We start from the raw sequence: 17556 nt of genomic DNA on the forward strand, positions 1-17556 counted from the left end.
GTGATTATTTATGGCGCCTGTCCTCAACCCCAGTAGCCAATCCAAGCAATTGATGACCTCATTTGGTTGCTCCCACACCCCTGTCTGCCAGATACCGTCAATCCTCATGGACTTCGGGGTCAAGTGACAGGCCCAAGGTCACCTGATGTGGAAGTAGCAGAGCTTGCCCTTGTCTCCCGAGCTTTCTGACTTCCAGCCACAGGGTTCTGGATGACTGCTGTTATCTCCTTGTCATGGTGGAGGACAGAAGCCCTTTCGAGCCCTGAATTTTCTGTATTTGACACTCATGAAACAAGGCGAATCCTTTTTGTCATGTGTGACTATGGGCTATTTCATTTTTTTTTAACTTCTCTGCATTTGCCAGCTTTTCTACAGCGCATGCGTGTGCCCTGTGTCATGAGAAAATCAAGTACAGAACATGGAATTTAGGTGTGGGGAAAAGGAAGGGGAACTGAGGTCCCTGACAGATGGCTCCTCTAACTATTGTGGCATGCTCCCCTCGCAGGTATGCCCGGCGTTTCCACAAGACTCTCAGGCGCTTGGTCCCCGACTCTGACGTGCGCTTCCTCCTCTCTGAGAGTGGCAGCGGCAAGGGGGCCGCCATGGTCACTGCGGTGGCCTACCGCCTGGCCGAGCAGCACCGGCAGATAGAGGAGACCCTGGCCCACTTCCGCCTCACCAAGGATATGCTGCTGGAGGTGAAGAAGAGAATGCGGACCGAGATGGATATGGGCCTGAGGAAGCAGACGCACGAAAAGGCCGTGGTGAAGATGCTGCCCTCCTTTGTCCGGAGCACTCCAGACGGGACCGGTGAGGGCCTCTGCTGGGGGCCAGTGCACCTCTCTGGCGTCTCCCCACTGGTGACCGAGTGGGGCTGCAGGAAAGTCGCATCTCCAGTGGATGCGTTTATTTTGGCAAGAACTAGAAATCCACTCACAACCTGGGTTTTCCATTTTTACCAATTACTTGCCACACCTGTTGACTCTGGACACATGACTTTCTTTCCCTAGGTCAAGCCCCCTAGGCAAGCACCATCACTAAAACCACAGTCCTGCTCAGAATCAGAAAGTATTCTTAAAAGAATGACTGGGCCAGTCCTACAGTACTGGGATTACAGTAGGGTCTCTTACAAGCAGATGAACCAGCAGAAGGATAGATAACCCAGTGCACCCTTCCTAAGTCCTAACAGGTTGCGCGGGAGGTAGACAAGGAGGCCTGGGACTCCAGGCAGATTGGAGAACAGAGTCTAGCCCCTGGGACGCCTGGGTGGCTCAGCAGTTGAGTGTCTGCCTTTGGCTTAGGGTGTGATCCCGGAGTCCTGGGATCGAATCCCACTTCAGGCTCCCTGCGAGGAGCCTGCTTCTCCCTCTGCCTGTATCTCTGCCTCTCTCTCTGTCTCTCATGAATAAATAAATAAACTCTTAAAAAAAGAATGCAGCCCCTAAGGCTGACCTTGCTGAGTGCTATGGAGACTCTGAGGGGTTCTTGGGTGAGTCCTTAAGATTATCTTTGTGATATAAATTATGTCCTATGTGTGAGTTATTATTGTGTTGTATCATCGCATTATAAACCACCCTCAAACCTAGTGGCTTAAAATAGCAACCACTTCTTATTGCTCCTCTGGGCCAGGCACAGCTGGTCTCTGCTGGACACATTCATGAGTCTGCAGTCACTGGACTGCTTAGAGGCCTCGCTCACACATCTAGCAGTTGGCACTCGGCAAGAGTACAGGAGTGCCTGGCCACATGTCTCACCCTCCAGCAGGCCACCGGGCTTGTTCAAGTGGTAGCAGCAGGGTCTGTAAAAAAGAGGAAGGATTTCAGAGCCTCTTGGAGGCCTGTGCTGGGGACCAGCTTAGCTTTGCTTTTGCCACACTCTGTCGGCCAAAGCGAGTCATAAGGCTGGGCCAGAGCCAAGGGGAGGAGAAACAGACTCCATCTTTTGAGGGGAAGAACTGCAAAGTCACTTTGCAAAGGAAAAGTAGAGGGAAGAAAATGTGCACATTTTTACAAACAGTCTACACATTGACATCAATTACTAATTTTGGTGTGAGCTTCCCTAAAATCGGGTCACTGTTGCCCTGCTTTTTAGTAACCCTTGAGAATTTTGTTTGTTGGCTTATTGTGAGGTGGTTTGTCCATGGGTCTTTTGTCCTGCTAGCGTGGCTCAAAGATCATGGTGGTCAGTGAGTGAGTTGCCCACCCTCCCTGAGCTGGAGCCGTGTGCTGAAGGGAGCAGAAGCCAAAGCTTCTCCCCTCTATTTAATATAGGGGCTCGAGTCTTGGGGTTACTGGCTACCAAGAGGCACTTTGCTGTTTTTGATGATCTTTCTGTTCTTGACTGTGATAGAGCATGGTGACTTCTTGGCCCTTGATCTTGGAGGAACAAATTTCCGTGTCCTACTGGTGAAAATCCGCAGTGGGAAAAAGAGAACGGTGGAAATGCACAACAAGATCTATGCCATTCCCATTGAAATCATGCAGGGCACTGGGGAAGAGGTGAGACAGTTTTGCTTTTATACCATGATGGCGCACGTGTGTCACCTGTCCAGTGGCATTGGGTCCCCCCAAACTGCCACGTGGTGCACCCAGCTATGCAGCTGTGTCCTCATGGCCTCAAAGCATCAGGCACCTTCCGCAAAGCTGGGCTTATGATGCTTGGGGGGCTGCAAAGTTCCTGGAGGGGTACTTGTTCTGTGCATGTGTGTATGTAGTTGTGCACTTGTACATGTGAGCTGAAATCATGAAACCAGAGAGCACGGTAATCCCTTCTTTTCTCCTAAAGCTGTTTGACCACATCGTCTCCTGCATCTCTGACTTCCTGGACTACATGGGGATCAAAGGACCCAAAATGCCTCTGGGTTTTACATTCTCATTCCCCTGCAAGCAGACGAGCTTGGACGCGGTAAGACTCTTTCCCCTAGACACGGGGCAGCACGGACTCCTGGAGTCTCCTTCAGCCTCACCTGACCACTCAGTGTCGGGAGTGGCTCACATGTCACAGTGGGTTGACCCAGGCTTTATTTTAGGCTCTTAAGAGCCTTCTCTATTATCATTTGGAGTACCCACCTCCTCTGGGAAACCTCCTGGTCCTGTAGGTGAAAATATCTCAGCCTCTCCCCGATGTTCCCTCTTCCTTCGAGTGTTAATTGCAGTTAACAATTTAAAAAGTTAAAAACTTTTCCCATGTTTTTAGTGATTGTCTCTTTTCTGTTGTGTCCGGTGCTCCTTGAGCTAGGGCCTGTGTCCACCCTCCTCCCACCCCCACCCTACCCCATACTTACTTAATAAATGCTCAATAAATGGAATGAAACAGGGTCTCCAGGGCCAGGTCTTGAGCACCTGCAGAATACTGAGTGCTGTGTACAGAGCTGAAGGTGACAGTTCCCCTCCTCAGGGGGCCAACAGTCTAATGGAGGATCCCAGCCTTATGTGCGCAGCTCGGCACTGGGCTGAGGGCTTAGGGCTGAGGGTGGCAGGTTGGTGGGGTTATGCTGGGCAGAGGGAACTGATTGTGCAGAGTCACAGAGGCAGGACGGAGCCTGTCATGCTAGAGGAGCCACAAGTGCTTCCTTGTGTCACCGGTGGGGGTGTGGCCAGGGAGGAGCCCTGGAGTAGCATCCGATCACAAAGAGCCTTGGGCCAGGATTTAAGGCAAATGATTGGCAGGCAGCACCTAGGAGGCTAGGTAGGGTCACCTGCTTCTGGAAGCCAGTTAATCAAGTCACTGTGCTGGCTTGGGGTGTTGTCCTCTTAAGCTCTTTTATACCTCAGCAGTTAGATCCAAATACATTTGTGCTCTGTAGTTTTTAAAGGCCTGCATTTTTTTAAGGGGTTCGCTTGTACTGTCACCTGTATTCATTGTAGTGAGTACACGCCCAGCCAATGTATAACTTCATTCAAACCAAAAGTTTACTTTAGGCAGTATCAGGCGGTACTAAAAATTTGCATTTCTCCATTTATGCTATTGGTAGACTATTCCTTAGGGGAACTAGTTGGTTTTACCAGAGGCTGCACCATTATCCTCTGAAGCCTCAGTTTTTTCATCTGTGAAATGCGAATTATCCACCAGACTGTGGTGGGTGTTGGGGATGGTGAGGAGGGGGCAGGCTGGTGCAGAGGACCTCTTGTATGTTACTCCTTTGTGCCTGAGATGCTCTAACATAGTCTCATTGCAGATTTTCAGCAGATGTTTACTCAGGAGGGAGGGAGGGAAACTTTACATTCTGCCCAGAAGGGCTAATTACACAGGACTCTCCTGGTACTTTACCTGTTTCAGGGAATCTTGATCACCTGGACGAAGGGTTTTAAGGCGACTGACTGCGTGGGGAACGATGTAGCAACGTTACTAAGGGAAGCGATAAAAAGGAGAGAGGTAACTATGGAAAGGTTGTTTTTAAAAATCTTCACTGTTTTGGGGATGGTGGGATCATAAAAACTGGCTGTAAAGAATTGAAGCACAGAAGTGTGTGCCCAGGGTCTGAAGATTCTCTGAACTGTCAGCAGTAACTTGGAGGCGGACGGTATTGTGTTGTTGAAGGATGGTTTTAGAAAAGTAAAATCATGACTTTTATAATGCCTGAAACAGAGACAAGCAGCCCCTAGCAGCTGGGCATGGCTTGGCGCAGCCAGTTGGCCTTGGGGACCTCCTGCTGACCTCGAAGCTTCTCTCCGTAACTCTGATGGAAAATAGACAAGAAGAAAACAAGTCTGTACTGACGTCAGAACTCAGCACACACTCAGGGAATTGCCCTGCTTCCGGACCACGTCCAGTCCAGAGCAAGCCCCACTTTGAGCCCTCCCTATGACCACCACCTCAGGCTCAAAGCCCACACTAGTGCTTTCTAGCACTTTCCAAACACCCCGGGAGATGTGTCACCCGTGTTGTAACCAGTCACTGTGCCCAGCTCTATTTGACTACAGGTTTGTTTCTGGTGGTGTTTGGCTGGAGGACATTGCAAAATATAACATGAAAAATTCCAGAGACTTTACTTATTAATGAGGGAATTAGGTAAAAAAAAAAAAAAGTTCAAATGCCTCTAGTTCCAAAGAGCAAACGAGTCAGCAGTGGGGAAGGCTGACATGAATGAGATTTTGACAGAGGGGCTGATTGCACCTGGAAGAGTACGTGAGACAACTTACATCCCGCTGGAAAGAAACCTGCTGACCTACTTTTGCCCATTGCACAACTCTTAATGGTAGCATTCTTCCGATTTACGTTCTGTGCATATACCGACTCACACATATGCGCATCATATGATGGGAATGCTCCCGTATGTGCTCTATTACAACTTGCTTATTCCATTTAATGTGAAACCGGCATCTTGCCATGTCACCACACAGAGATCAACCTCCCTCTTTTCCGCGGTGGCACGGCATTGCAGTGTTTGCTGGAACTCGTGTTTTACACAGCCCCCTTTGATCTATATTTCTGGCCCACGTGAGCCATGAAGTAAGTATCTTTGTGTACCTACATGGCTATTTCAGAAGGACAGATTCTGAGGAATGGATTTGGCATTGGTGTTTGCCTTCTGGAAGGCTGTAACACTCTAAACTCCCCGAGAAAGAGAGTTGTTTGGCCATAGTCCCTTGTTTTTTTCTCTCTTCACCAGATTGGTCCAGGCTGCTTCTCTGGTACTCAGCATCATCTGTGAAATGGGTAGAATGGCACCTTTCTGTAGATCTCCATTGTCATACATCATTAATAGTAGGTTTAGTAGTTTAGTTGGTGAAAGAGTATTAATTGCCTTTTTAAAGGTTGGTAAGGAAACTTTTTCTGGTGATGTGTCAAGCAGTGCCGTCCCTTCCTAAAGTTGTATCTCTTTCTTTCCAAAGGAATTTGACCTGGATGTGGTGGCTGTGGTCAATGACACGGTGGGCACCATGATGACCTGTGCTTATGAGGAGCCTACATGCGAGGTTGGGCTCATCGTAGGTAGGTGTTCTGGAAAGTCTGTCTCTCTGGGGCAGGGAAGGCTGGGTTGTCCTGTTCTGTGGGGCCTCAAGCCAGCAGCTCAGTTCTCTGTATGGGACACTATGTCTGTCCCTCTTGTCTGGTCACCACCTCCAGAGTTTGGACCGAGGATGCGGAGCTATCCTGGTGGCTTTCTGTTCCCCAACACTCACCCCAGGGCTTGCAACTAGAGCTGTCTAGGAGCGAGGCCCCAAATGGCTTACACAGCTTGGGTGGACAGGGTGGGAGTACCTGGGGCTGGGCTGGCCATTGGGACAACTACTGGGCTCAGTGGGAGGGCCACCAGGCAGGTATTGTGGGGTGGGAGCCTGCGACTGGGGAGGCAACAGAGTCCTCCTTCTCCCTTGACTGTGGGAAAAGGCCAGTGATTAGTTTTGAGCACCATTTTGCCTTTGGCAGCCTCTTTGGTGAGATGCAGAGAGGTTGGCTCTGTAGGTTGTTCCCTTATAGTCCAAACACACTAGGAGTCTGGGCCTGAGAGCACGGCATTCTGGAAGCACATCAACTAGGGCAGTGAGAAGACCATTTGTCCAGCTGAGCCTGCTCCTGGTGTCAGAATGCTGGGAGAAGGCCCCGTTTCCTGGCCAACCTCTGCAGGCTCTACCTGGACAAGATGGGGTGACAGCCCTGATGTGCAGCCCCTTTGCCAGGTGTCTAGGAGATGGGGATAAGGCTCCTGCAGGCTGCCTTCCTGATGCCTGGAATACCCTTTCATTTGTTAAGACATGTTTGGCTCCTGAGGACATTCTGAAAACTGGGGAACAGCTGCAGGTATAAGGTTTGGGGGCCTGGCTCTGGGGCTATTTTGTTTCCTCCTTTCTTTTGCAAAGCTTTCTTTTATTACCTAGCCACCCCACTCCTCTGCTTATGAGTGGCCTTAGGTGTGACACGCAAATCCAGAGTGACACAGCACATTCCCCACTGGAGGCCAGGCCTGGCCTTCCTGCCTAATTCAGGGCTGCCTGATTAGCTGTTCCTGGCACCGGGTAAGCGAGCAGAGTGGAGGTGCTCCCAGTTCCTGCTGCATTCACACCCACTTTCTCCTTCCTCCCTCCATCCATCTCTTTGCTCCCAGTGCCCTTTGGCAAGAAGTAGGATTTATGTGTTTTGGCTTTCTGTGCACCCCTGGCCATTTCTGGGGCTCCTCTTCTCTCACTTTCACACTTTGGGGTGAAAGGGAGCTGAGAAAACAGAAACACAAAACAATCCAGTTACACAGTGAGAAGCATCCATGAATTCTACTTAAGTTTCTTTAAAAAGAATGAAACCAATCCAGGCCCTTTGGTCTGGCCAGTGGGGATTGCCTTGTATCCCCCAAGGGTGCTGAAAGTCGGTCTGCATCCCACCTGAGGGGTGGGTTGGTGGTGCTCTGGGGCCTGGTTACAGGAAGTGTGGACCTGCCAGCATGTTAGAAATGCAGAGTCTCAGGCCCCACCCCAGAATCTGCATCTTAACAAGCTCCCCAGGTGACTGAGGTGCATATTAAAATATCTGGGGGAAGTATTCCTTTGTTAAATGGTTGGTTTTAAATTTTGTAGTCCATTTACCAAGACAAGGCCAGTGACCACAGGGGCTTGGATGTCATGGTGATTGAAATGTTGTGCACGTTTTAGAGTGCTTTCCTCTCAGTTTCCACACTCAGCTCCTCATGGATGAGAACAGCAAACAGTTGGTGGTCCTACCCCAATCCTTGCAGGTCCACAGCCTGGGGAGTTCAGGGAGGGAAAGCAGAGGACTCTGAACCTCTGGAAACCATATGTCAGGTTGTATGTGTGTAGAGCGTGTGCATCCAGAGGAATATCCCTTTTCCTTTTTCTCAGAAGAATCATCAGATTTTCAAAGAGGTCTGTGACATCAAAATGGTGAGGAACTGTCTCCCTTTGAAAGGCACCACTGACATGCTCAAGACACTGGCCTTCTCTGAACTAACTGTGGGTTTCATTCTGAAACACTTGGGAGGGTGGACTGGGCAGGCTAGTCCATGACCATGTTCAATCAGTAAAGATAAGCAGACATCCACCGTGTGATAGTAGACAACCCCCCAATGTAGTGTTTTATAGATATGCATGTAGTTTGGAGAGAGAGAGAAGAGAAATATCCTTCCAATCTGAATATTGCCTAAACTTTTGCCATTGAAGACGTAGCTCTGTTGTCAGACTGCCTTTTATTAAAATAAACAGAGCCCTGTCCGGGCAGGTAAACACACGAGACTCTTGATATTGACGTCTTAGTATAAAGTAAGTTGATCACATGCTCTCTGGATAGTTTAACACTGACTCTCCTTTTCTATTTCAAGGTTTTCCTGGAAAACATTAGGAAAGGAAAGCTATTTTGTTATTAGTCTCAAAAACACATCCCCTGTCTGTGGAATCCCAGGCAGGCCCCAGGCCCTCCCTGCTACCCCGGGCGTGGTGGCACAGCCATCCATTTCCCACCTTGTGTCCCGCAGGGACTGGCAGCAATGCTTGCTACATGGAAGAAATGAAGAATGTCGAGATGCTGGAGGGGAATGATGGGCGGATGTGTATCAACATGGAGTGGGGTGCCTTTGGGGACAACGGGTGTCTAGATGATATCAGAACAATCTACGACAGACTGGTGGATGAATATTCTCTAAACGCTGGGAAACAAAGGTAACTGTGCTTGGTGGAGGAAGACACATATGGTGGTAGGACGTTTAGGCTGTAAGACTGTATTTTGCCTGTTAAAATAGAAGAAGTTTCTAGTAGGGGTGGAGTCTGGACAGAAGCTTAGTCCCTCAGATTCCCTCCTGACTTTGGTTTTGGCTCACGGAGAGCAGATAACCAGAAGGATGTGCCCCCAATGTGGTACACATGGGCCCAGGTTGATGTCCTGGCCAGGTGCCCCCTCTGTCTAGGAGTATGCCCAGAGGACAGGGTGGCAGCAGCCACTCCACTTCCCTCAGTGACTGTGATCATCCTGGAACATTCTGGTCTTTCTATTGCTCTTTCTTCCCCAACAGACTAATAGAAAGCTCTTGGTCAGCAGGTTTTTGTTTGTTTTAGTGGAAGTAAAACATACTTGACCTATACTTGTCAAAGGGCAAAGTGAATTAGGATGTGGCCAGTGGGGGCTTCGGCTCTGTTCATCCTCCCTCATCCTCCCACACCACCTCATGGCTTTTTAGAGCCTGGGTCTTAGACACCCTGCCTGGGCTGGCAGTCTCTGTCCTCCCTGCAGAGAGACAGATGACTCCTTGTCTCAAGCTCCCAGGACTCAGGCCATCCTCTGCCGTCGCCAGGATGAATTGGTCTGAGCTTTGTCCTCAGGAGCAGAAAGGATGGGGGAGTTGGCACCTCCCAAATAAGAGTTGTTTTCCAGCCACCCTCAAGATTTATGCCTTTTTTCAGATATACCTACATGTCATTTACTTAATGTTTTTAAGTCAGTTTATATTTTTTTACTTAAATTTAATAAGAGAGGAACAAAAGGGGAAACCAGTATTACCATAAATAGATGATAATCATAAAATGAATATAGCAAAGATCAGTGTCATTCGATTGCCTACCATAGGCTCGAAATGAAGACCTCCTGGGTTGGAGGGAAGCAGCAGGCAGTGGAAGGGGCTGGAGCCCCATCAGCACTGCACCGAGGTGGTCTCCTTGATGGTGTCAGAAGGACTGGCTGGGAGCTGATAATAGTAGCATAATCTTGTTTTTCTCCTATGGAGCACCTGAGATCTTTTGGAGCGTCTAGTGGACTCTTCCCAGCCTGGGGACACTGGGACTGGAGCAGGGCAAGGGCAGGAGACAAGCCCCAGGAATAGGCTGCCCTCAGGAGTGTGGTAGCCACCTGAACCCTCCAGCCTGGGTGGCTTCATCGCTGTGCTGGGGCTTGACCAGTACTCTGAGCTTTCTCAAAACCTTCCAGAAATCTAGTAGAAACTTTTTCCTCATTGTCTTCTTGTCCCTTTAAGAGTCAGACCAGTTGTTTGCTTATTCTGCAGATATTTATTGAGCACTGGACTGAGAGCCTAGCACTGCGCTGTGCTAGACCCTGGGCCTCAAAGCTGAGCAGGACACATGTTCTAGGCTCTCTAGGCTTTTGCTTCAGGGCCAAGAGAGGCAGTGTGCCTTGTGACAGAGAAGGGAGGGTGTCTGGGTGCATGAGAGAGGCAGATGGAACCCGGTCAGGGGGAGGAGGACAGGTTTTTTGGAGGAAAGTTTTGAGCTGAGAGCTGGAGTGGACTTCTGCGGGCAAAGGCAGGAAGTCTGGCCACGAGGGAGACAGTCCTGCAGTTAGATGTGAGTGCTGGTGATGTGGGTTCTGATCCTGGGGAGGGTTAAAGATCCCTTTGCCCTTCCTGGCCTCCCTCTGCCTCTGCTGAGAGCGCAGGGCTGGGTGTGCAGGTGGTGATGCTCTCAAGGGGCAGGAAGACGCCCAGGACTACTGGAAGACCAAAGGCTACACATAGATACCAGCCTCTGCTCCTGTTTTCAGGTTCGAGAAGATGATTAGTGGTATGTACCTGGGGGAGATTGTCCGTAACATCTTGATTGACTTCACCAAGAAGGGGTTCCTCTTCCGCGGGCAGATCTCTGAGACACTGAAGACTCGGGGCATCTTTCAGACCAAATATCTTTCCCAGATTGAGAGGTGAGTGATGAGGGGTGTCCCCACAGATCTGTTAGAGGTCCATGTGGCCAGGGGATCAGTATGGGTGTGGAGGCCCCTCATGGGATGTTTTATCATTTGTGAGGGGTTCCCCCTACATCTGGAGTAGTAGGCCATGAGCAGCTAGCTACAGATTGAAATAATATAATTTTATTATAAATAATTTTCCTTCTCTTCATTCTTTATGTTGGAGCATTATGTGTATTTGTTGGAAGTCTTGTGTATAAGTAAAGTTGTATGGACTCCATTTCAGGATAAAGGTGCATTATAGATACTAATGTCGAAGGGCACTGAGACCAGCAGAGCCAAGAGCCATAGGTCTAGTCCCACCTGCATTCATCTGAAAGGCAGGCTGGGATTGGGCTGTTGGTCACCCAGTGAGTGAGCCCCACAAGTTGCTTTGTCTTCTTCCCGTTTTCTTCTGTGCCGTGATTGCTTCATCCCTGCCTTTGCCTCTTCCATGGTGAAATATGAGAAGAGGGCAGGGTGCTCTGCAAAAGCAAAAACCAACTTGTTTTTAGAATGGTCATAAAAGCAATATTAATGTGGGCCACGCTGGAGCCTGCTCATCGCTTTCCCCCATGTCTATATCTGTAACTTGTTTTTTGTTTGTTTTAAAGATTGTATTTATTTATTCATGAGAGGCAGAGAGAGAGAGAGGCAGAGACACAGGCAGAGGAAGAAGCAGGCTCCATGCAGGAAGCCCAACATGGGACTCAATCCCAGGTCTCCGGGATCACACCCTGAGCCAAAGGCAGATGCTCAACTGCTGAGCCACCCAGGCATCTCCGTATCTGTAACTTGTACGTCAAACTCACTGCCCACCAGAACCCAAGCAGTGAAGTGCTAGCAGCAGACACAAGGCCCCAGCGCACTGGCCCTGGTGGGCCTGAGTGCACCGGGTAGTAGCATTTCACCGCAGCTGGAAAGGAAGAGGCTGTCAGCAGCTGGTTCTGGGCGCTCATTTACAGACCAGGAAACAAGTTCTCCCCTCTTTCTGTCATTCCAAATGCAGCCAAGAGCTGAGTGGGCAAAATAGGAGCCATAGAAGAACTAGAAGAAAATATAATTGAATTTAACATTTTTTAAGTGTCAAATATACATAACATGAAATTTACCATTGTTACTATTTTGACATCTACGGTTCAGTGGCATTAAGTACATTCACAGTGCTGTGTAACCATCACCACTGTTCACTTCCAGAACTTTTACATCACCCTGAACTACCCTACCCCTTAAACAGCAACTCCCCATCCCCCCAGTCCCTGGCACCCACCCTTCTACTTTGTGTCTCTTTGGATTTGACTGTACACACCCATGTAAGTGGAATCATACAGTTTTTGTCTTTTTGTAACTGGCTTATTTTACTTGGCATAGCATTCTCAAGGTTCATCCATGTTGTACCGTGTGTCAGAATTTCTTTCCATTTTAAGGATGAATAATACTCTATGTATAGATCATATTTTGTTTATCCATCTGTCTGTCCTTGGACACTTGCGTTGCTTCCACCTTTTGGCTACAGTGAATAATGCTGCTATGAACATGAGGATAAAAATACACGATTGAGTCCTGCTTGCAATTCTTTGGGGGTAAATACCTGTACGTGGAATTGCTAGATTAGATATAATTTTATTTTTAATATTTGAGGAACCACTACACTGCTTTCCACAGTGGCTGCACCATTTTACACTGCCACCCGTGGTACACACCAGGGTTCGATTTCTCCACATCTTTGCCCAACACTTGTTTTCTGTTGTTGTTGTATTTTTTTTTTTTACAGATTTTATTTATTTATTTGAGAGAGAGAGTGACTGCGCACACTAGCAAGGGGGTGGGGCAGAAGGAGAGGGAGAAACAGACTCGCTGCTGAGCAGGGGGCCCGATGTGGGGCTTGATCCCAGGATCCTGAGATCATTACCTGAGTCTAACCAAAGAAACCCAAGCACCCCTGTTTTTTAAATTATAGCTATCCTAATGGGTATGAAGTAGTGGGAAAGGTCTTTTTAAGAATAATAGCAACATTAATTATACTGGAATTTAAAAATAAAATGAAAGCAAAGCAAGAAAGAAAAAATTTGCCAAATTAAAAAAAATATTTATTCATAAGAGACAGAGAGAGAGAGAGGCAGATACATGGGCAGAGGGAGAGGCAGGTTCCCTGCAGGGAGCCTGATGCAGGACTCGATTCCAGAACCCTGGGATCATGCCCTGAGCCAAAGGCAGATGCTCAACCACTGAGCCACCTGGGGATCCCCAAAATTGCCAAATTTAGCTACATATCTTCTGTAAGTTAAAAAAAAATTTGGCAATAAACCTGAGGCAAATAGCAAGCTATGGAAACCATTCGCATTATATATGCAAGCGCTGGGCAGCAGAGTGCTGGGCAGTGGGCAGGGGCTTCGACAGAGCTGGTCTTGAGACCTGCTGTTTGCTTTGAGTGAGTTACTCAGTGCTCCCAGCCTCAGTCTCCTTGTCTTGAAAATGGAGGTAACCGTACACACAACGGTGGGCTGTTAGGGGGAAATGAAGTGATGTATATGAAGCATTTGTCACATGCTTCATATACAGCTTCAGAAAGGCTGGCTGCTCTTACCACCCTTGCCATCACTGTTGGTCATTGTCCTCTCTTTCCATTCAATAAGATCAAGACAAATATCCCAAGAGAATAACAAGTCTTGCCATAATAGTAGTTCATATGGGCAATAAGCAAAATTTTTTGAAAAAAGTCTTTCTCTCAAATAGAGAAGGATACAAACCACACTGCAGCATGATGCCATTACTACTTTTTTTTTTAAGTTTATTTTTTTAGTAATCTCTATATACCCAACGTGGGGCTTGGACCTGTGACCCCAAGATCATGAGTCCTATCCTCTTCCTACCGAGCCAGCCAAGCATCCCTGTTAGCATGTTTTTTAAAGTGATCCCTTCCACTGGGGACAAGTATAGTGGAAACTCAGCTGGAGAGAGAGGGAAAAAGAAAATGGACACAACCTCCTGAAAGGCACTTGGCAATATGTATCAAAGTACCTTTGACCCAGAAATGTATCTCCTAAGGGGAAAAGCAGAGTTGCACACAAAGGTTTATAAACAGGAAACTTTATCAGAGTGTTACTTCATAATAGCAGAAAGTTGCAAACAATGTCATTTTCTCCAAACTGGCTAAATAAATTAGGGTGCATCCCCAGAATGGAGTACTATGGCAGCTATTTCCGGTCCTGTTCTCAGACAAGGATGTGGGAAATAGCTCAGAAGTGTGAAGTAGGGGGAAAAAAAGGCAGAAAGGAAACCACAGATAAAAGATGAGCCCATTTTGCATATCATAAGAAGCTCATTTATTGACATTTAAGAAAAGTAGATTAGAAGGAAAAATATTAAAGTGTTAATAGCATTGCTTCTGGTGTTGTGAATAGTTTTAATTTTAGAATTTTAAGTTTTCTATATTTGCCAAATTTTCTACAATTTCAGGTGTAATACTTTTGGTATCACTTAAAAATAAACAGGGGCGCCTGGCCAGCTCAGCCAGTAGAGCATTCAGCTCTTGATCTTGGGATTTTGAGTTTGAGCCCCGTGTTGGGTGTAGAGGTTACTTTAAAAAATAAAATCTTAAAAAAGATATAAATGAATAAAAATAAATAAGTGATGTTTTGGAGGAAGGAAGCCCCCACAACCCTACTCATGGTAAGGACAGTGTTTTGGGGCTGGAGTCAGCTCCCAGGCTGCTCTGGGCAGTCCCACTTCATTCCAGCCCTCTGGTTTTGTCCCCCACAGTGACCGATTAGCGCTGCTCCAGGTCCGGGCCATCCTCCAGCAGCTGGGCCTGAACAGCACCTGTGACGACAGTATCCTCGTCAAGACCGTGTGCGGGGTGGTGTCCAAGCGGGCCGCGCAGCTGTGTGGTGCGGGCATGGCTGCCGTGGTGGACAAGATCCGCGAGAACAGAGGGCTGGACCACCTCAACGTGACTGTGGGCGTGGATGGCACACTCTACAAGCTTCATCCGCAGTGAGTGGGGCTTCCAGTTGGAGTGGCAGAGCTGCCTGGGCTGGCGAGGTCCCCTGATGGTATGGGACCGCAGGATGGGAGTCCCACCAGGAAAGTTCCTCACCAGGACCCGAACGAAGGCTGTGCATTCAGGGACTGAGCCTTGCCTGGTCCAGGGCATGAGCCGCTCTGGAGCTTAACTGGGATCCTTGGAGACTAGTGGCTTCCCTTGGTCAGCGCATGCCAGTGGCATCGCACGCCCCCCTCCCCACTCCTCCTGGGCCCCCTCTTGGGCCAGGCAGAGTCCGAGGCCAGGGTGGGTGTGGGCTTCCCCGTCCAGCTGGGTAGCTGCAGCCTGCCCAGGAGGCTGTGCTTGGTACGTGGGGAGAGGAAGTGAAGGATGGAGGGAGGAGGGCGCGTTGCCTTGTTCACCTGCTAGATCAGTTTCTCAAGAGGCTTGCAGGGCAGGCAGAGGGGTGGGGAGTGGCCTCGTCATGGTCAAGTGCCTGACACTCTGTGCCCAAGGAGGATATTTGGCCCCGCCTGCCCTTTCATGTACCTCACCTCCCCAAGCTTGGCTCTTAGGAATCTAGTGACCATATTATTTATCATATAAACTGGGGTGCTTTTGCCAGTGAGGAGAGTGCCGCTAATAATTACACTGGGACCATCCCAGGTAAACTGGGCCATAACGTCACTGTACTTAAAAGCTACCTCACCCAGATCATTGTAGGCGTTAGCTGCTTGCCTCACGGCCACGGCTGGGGATGGAGCTGGTTGTCTTGCCCCCACCTCCCCACCATCATAGCTGTCCTCTTCGTCACCTGGGGAAGCACACTGGCAGGGCTGAGAGCTAGATTCAGAGCCATACACCTTGGATGTAATCCTGGCACCATGGTATGGAGGCTGCACTGCCGAGTGTCGTCTTTCTCACGGGATGACAGCCATGGGCAGGACTGGAAATCAGTATATAAGGTGTAGGACAGGCTCTGGTAGGGGCTCAACAGAGGGCAGTCGGCATCACCGCTGAGAGCCCCACCGCCTGAGCTGCTTCAGCCTGTCGCGCTCTCACTGTCAGCCCGCCATGTAGGGACCCGGAGTCACCTGTCACTGCGAGATTATCTTTCACTGGGGCCCGCCTCTCTTGTCTTCTGATGATGCTAGGTGTTGGGTCATGGATGGTGATGAGCAGGGAGGTCTCGGGGCACAGTGGGGCCTTCACGGTGTCTGTTTCCATGTCACCGGCCCAGCTGCCCTGGTGCTGGGCCACATCGAGGCCCTAGCACCCTTCCTGATATCCGGTCCTCCAGACACCCCGGGCTTTGGGGCTGGGTGTGTCAGTGCGTTATTCGTGTCCCGGCCCTGATAAGCCATGCAGTCACTTCTTTCTAGACTCTCAGTTGTTCCTACCTGCCAAAGACTCGTGGCAGTAGGATTGGCAGCAAACCCAGTGTCCTCTCCTAAGCAGCCCCTCCCATCTTGGTTGTCCCCCTGTCGTCAGGGTCCTGCGGCATCCTCGCGTGGGTCCAGCGTTTCTCCCCATCTCCTCTACTCACCCTTCCCCTGTGTTGTCGTTTTCAGCTTCTCCAGAATCATGTACCAAACCGTGAAGGAACTGTCACCAAAATGTAACGTGTCCTTCCTCCTGTCCGAAGACGGCAGCGGCAAGGGGGCTGCCCTCATCACGGCGGTGGGCGTCCGGCTCCGGGAAGAGACGAGCAGCTAAGAGTACCGGCCCCCAGCCTGCTGCCCTTCCAGCACTTCTCTCTTGGGGCGGTGACCCCGTCCCTCCCAGTGAGCCGTGCGGGGGGAGCCGCCGGCGCCAGAGCCCGCCACCGCCGCAGCGGGGAGGGAAGCCGAGCCAGCTAATGGCGCATAACGTAGGGTACAGAATAGAGCGTGTGCTGTTGATAATCTCTCCCCACTCCGGCCCCTCCTCACCTGCCCTGCCACTCTGCATGATCTGATTTCAACCTGGTCGTACGCTCCCCACGTGTGAAGTTTAGTGGCGCCCATTTCCAGTCTCTGCATTCGTCTGACAGAGTTATTTATTGGCCCAAGATGAAAAGTCACGCCATCCGCCAGGCCTTATGGGGCCTCTGCAGCCCGTCCTTGGGGACACATCCCCTGTGTGAAATGTATTATCACCAGCAGACACTGCCGGGACTCCTCCTCCCAGGGGCATCTTAGCTGCTTCCTCCCGTCCCAGCACCCACTGCTGTCTGGCGTCCCGAGGATCCCATCAGGACGTGTCCATGCCACTGAGTCGTGTGTCCGTGGAACTGGTCAGAGCCACTTCGTGACAGTCTTGCATTCTGTCTGTCTTGGGGGTGGGGGGAGGTGGGCAGTTCTGTGGGAAAGTGTCTTGTCTCCATTTGGGTAAAAGGAACCAAACCAACAAACAGTGCCCTCATTGGAATTCCCCATTGCTTTTGTGAGCCATGTTGTATGACCTAGTAAACTTTGTACCAATTCCAAGACCTGAGTGATGCTTGGTGGCTGGAGAGCGGGGAGGATGTGTGGGGATGGTGTGATGACCAAGCTCTGGGGATCCTGGGTTGGGTGGGGAGGGGAGGGAGTTTGAAATGAAGATTATGTGCTTCAGCCCCCAGCCTTCGTTTGGTACAATAACGTCTCTGCCCTCTACGAAGTGTCACAGCACTAGCCTTGCCCCTTGTTTTCCAGCACCTGCCTGGCCAGGTCCCTGCTCTAGCCCCATGGTCTTACCTGGCACCTTTAAGAAGGTAAAGTGATGGAAGGCCTCTGTCGTCCGATAGCCTGGGCCCCCAGAGGCCGTGTGGGTTTAAGGAGAGGACAGTGCATCACTGGCCATCCCCACCGGCTGCCAGCTCCAAGGGAACAGATGGTGTATAGCCCCTGCTCTAACACAGATGAAGTCTTGCAACAGCCCAGGGGAGCAGCTTGCCTGCACTGTTCTCCTCTCCCATTTTAAATTAATGCCTTCTG

At 49.8% G+C, this 17556-nt stretch overlaps 1 protein-coding gene and 1 long non-coding RNA gene across 6 annotated transcripts in view; one reads left to right on the forward strand and one right to left on the reverse strand.

The window, feature by feature from the left end:
* Positions 1-17067, forward strand: part of HK1 (hexokinase 1) — a 119898-nt gene extending 102831 nt beyond the window's left edge. For all 5 annotated transcript variants that reach the window (XM_025435319.3, XM_025435321.3, XM_025435320.3 and 2 more), the window contains 9 exons: positions 506-810; positions 2350-2498; positions 2785-2904; positions 4279-4374; positions 5835-5934; positions 8423-8606; positions 10435-10590; positions 14377-14610; positions 16171-17067. In XM_025435319.3, coding sequence (XP_025291104.1) covers positions 506-810; positions 2350-2498; positions 2785-2904; positions 4279-4374; positions 5835-5934; positions 8423-8606; positions 10435-10590; positions 14377-14610; positions 16171-16315 — 1489 coding nt within the window. In that variant the 3' untranslated portion in view covers positions 16316-17067. The remainder of the gene's footprint in view (positions 1-505; positions 811-2349; positions 2499-2784; positions 2905-4278; positions 4375-5834; positions 5935-8422; positions 8607-10434; positions 10591-14376; positions 14611-16170) is intronic.
* On the reverse strand, positions 582-3736 carry LOC125754952 (uncharacterized). The gene is made up of 2 exons (XR_007410143.1): positions 3284-3736; positions 582-1798 (listed from the first exon to the last, which is right to left on the reverse strand). It is a non-coding gene; the product is annotated as an uncharacterized LOC125754952 (long non-coding RNA).
* Positions 17068-17556: the final 489 nt, after the last annotated feature.

The sequence above is a fragment of the Canis lupus genome, chromosome 4 (assembly GCF_003254725.2).
Source record: "Canis lupus dingo isolate Sandy chromosome 4, ASM325472v2, whole genome shotgun sequence".
Classification (NCBI taxonomy): domain Eukaryota; kingdom Metazoa; phylum Chordata; class Mammalia; order Carnivora; family Canidae; genus Canis; species Canis lupus.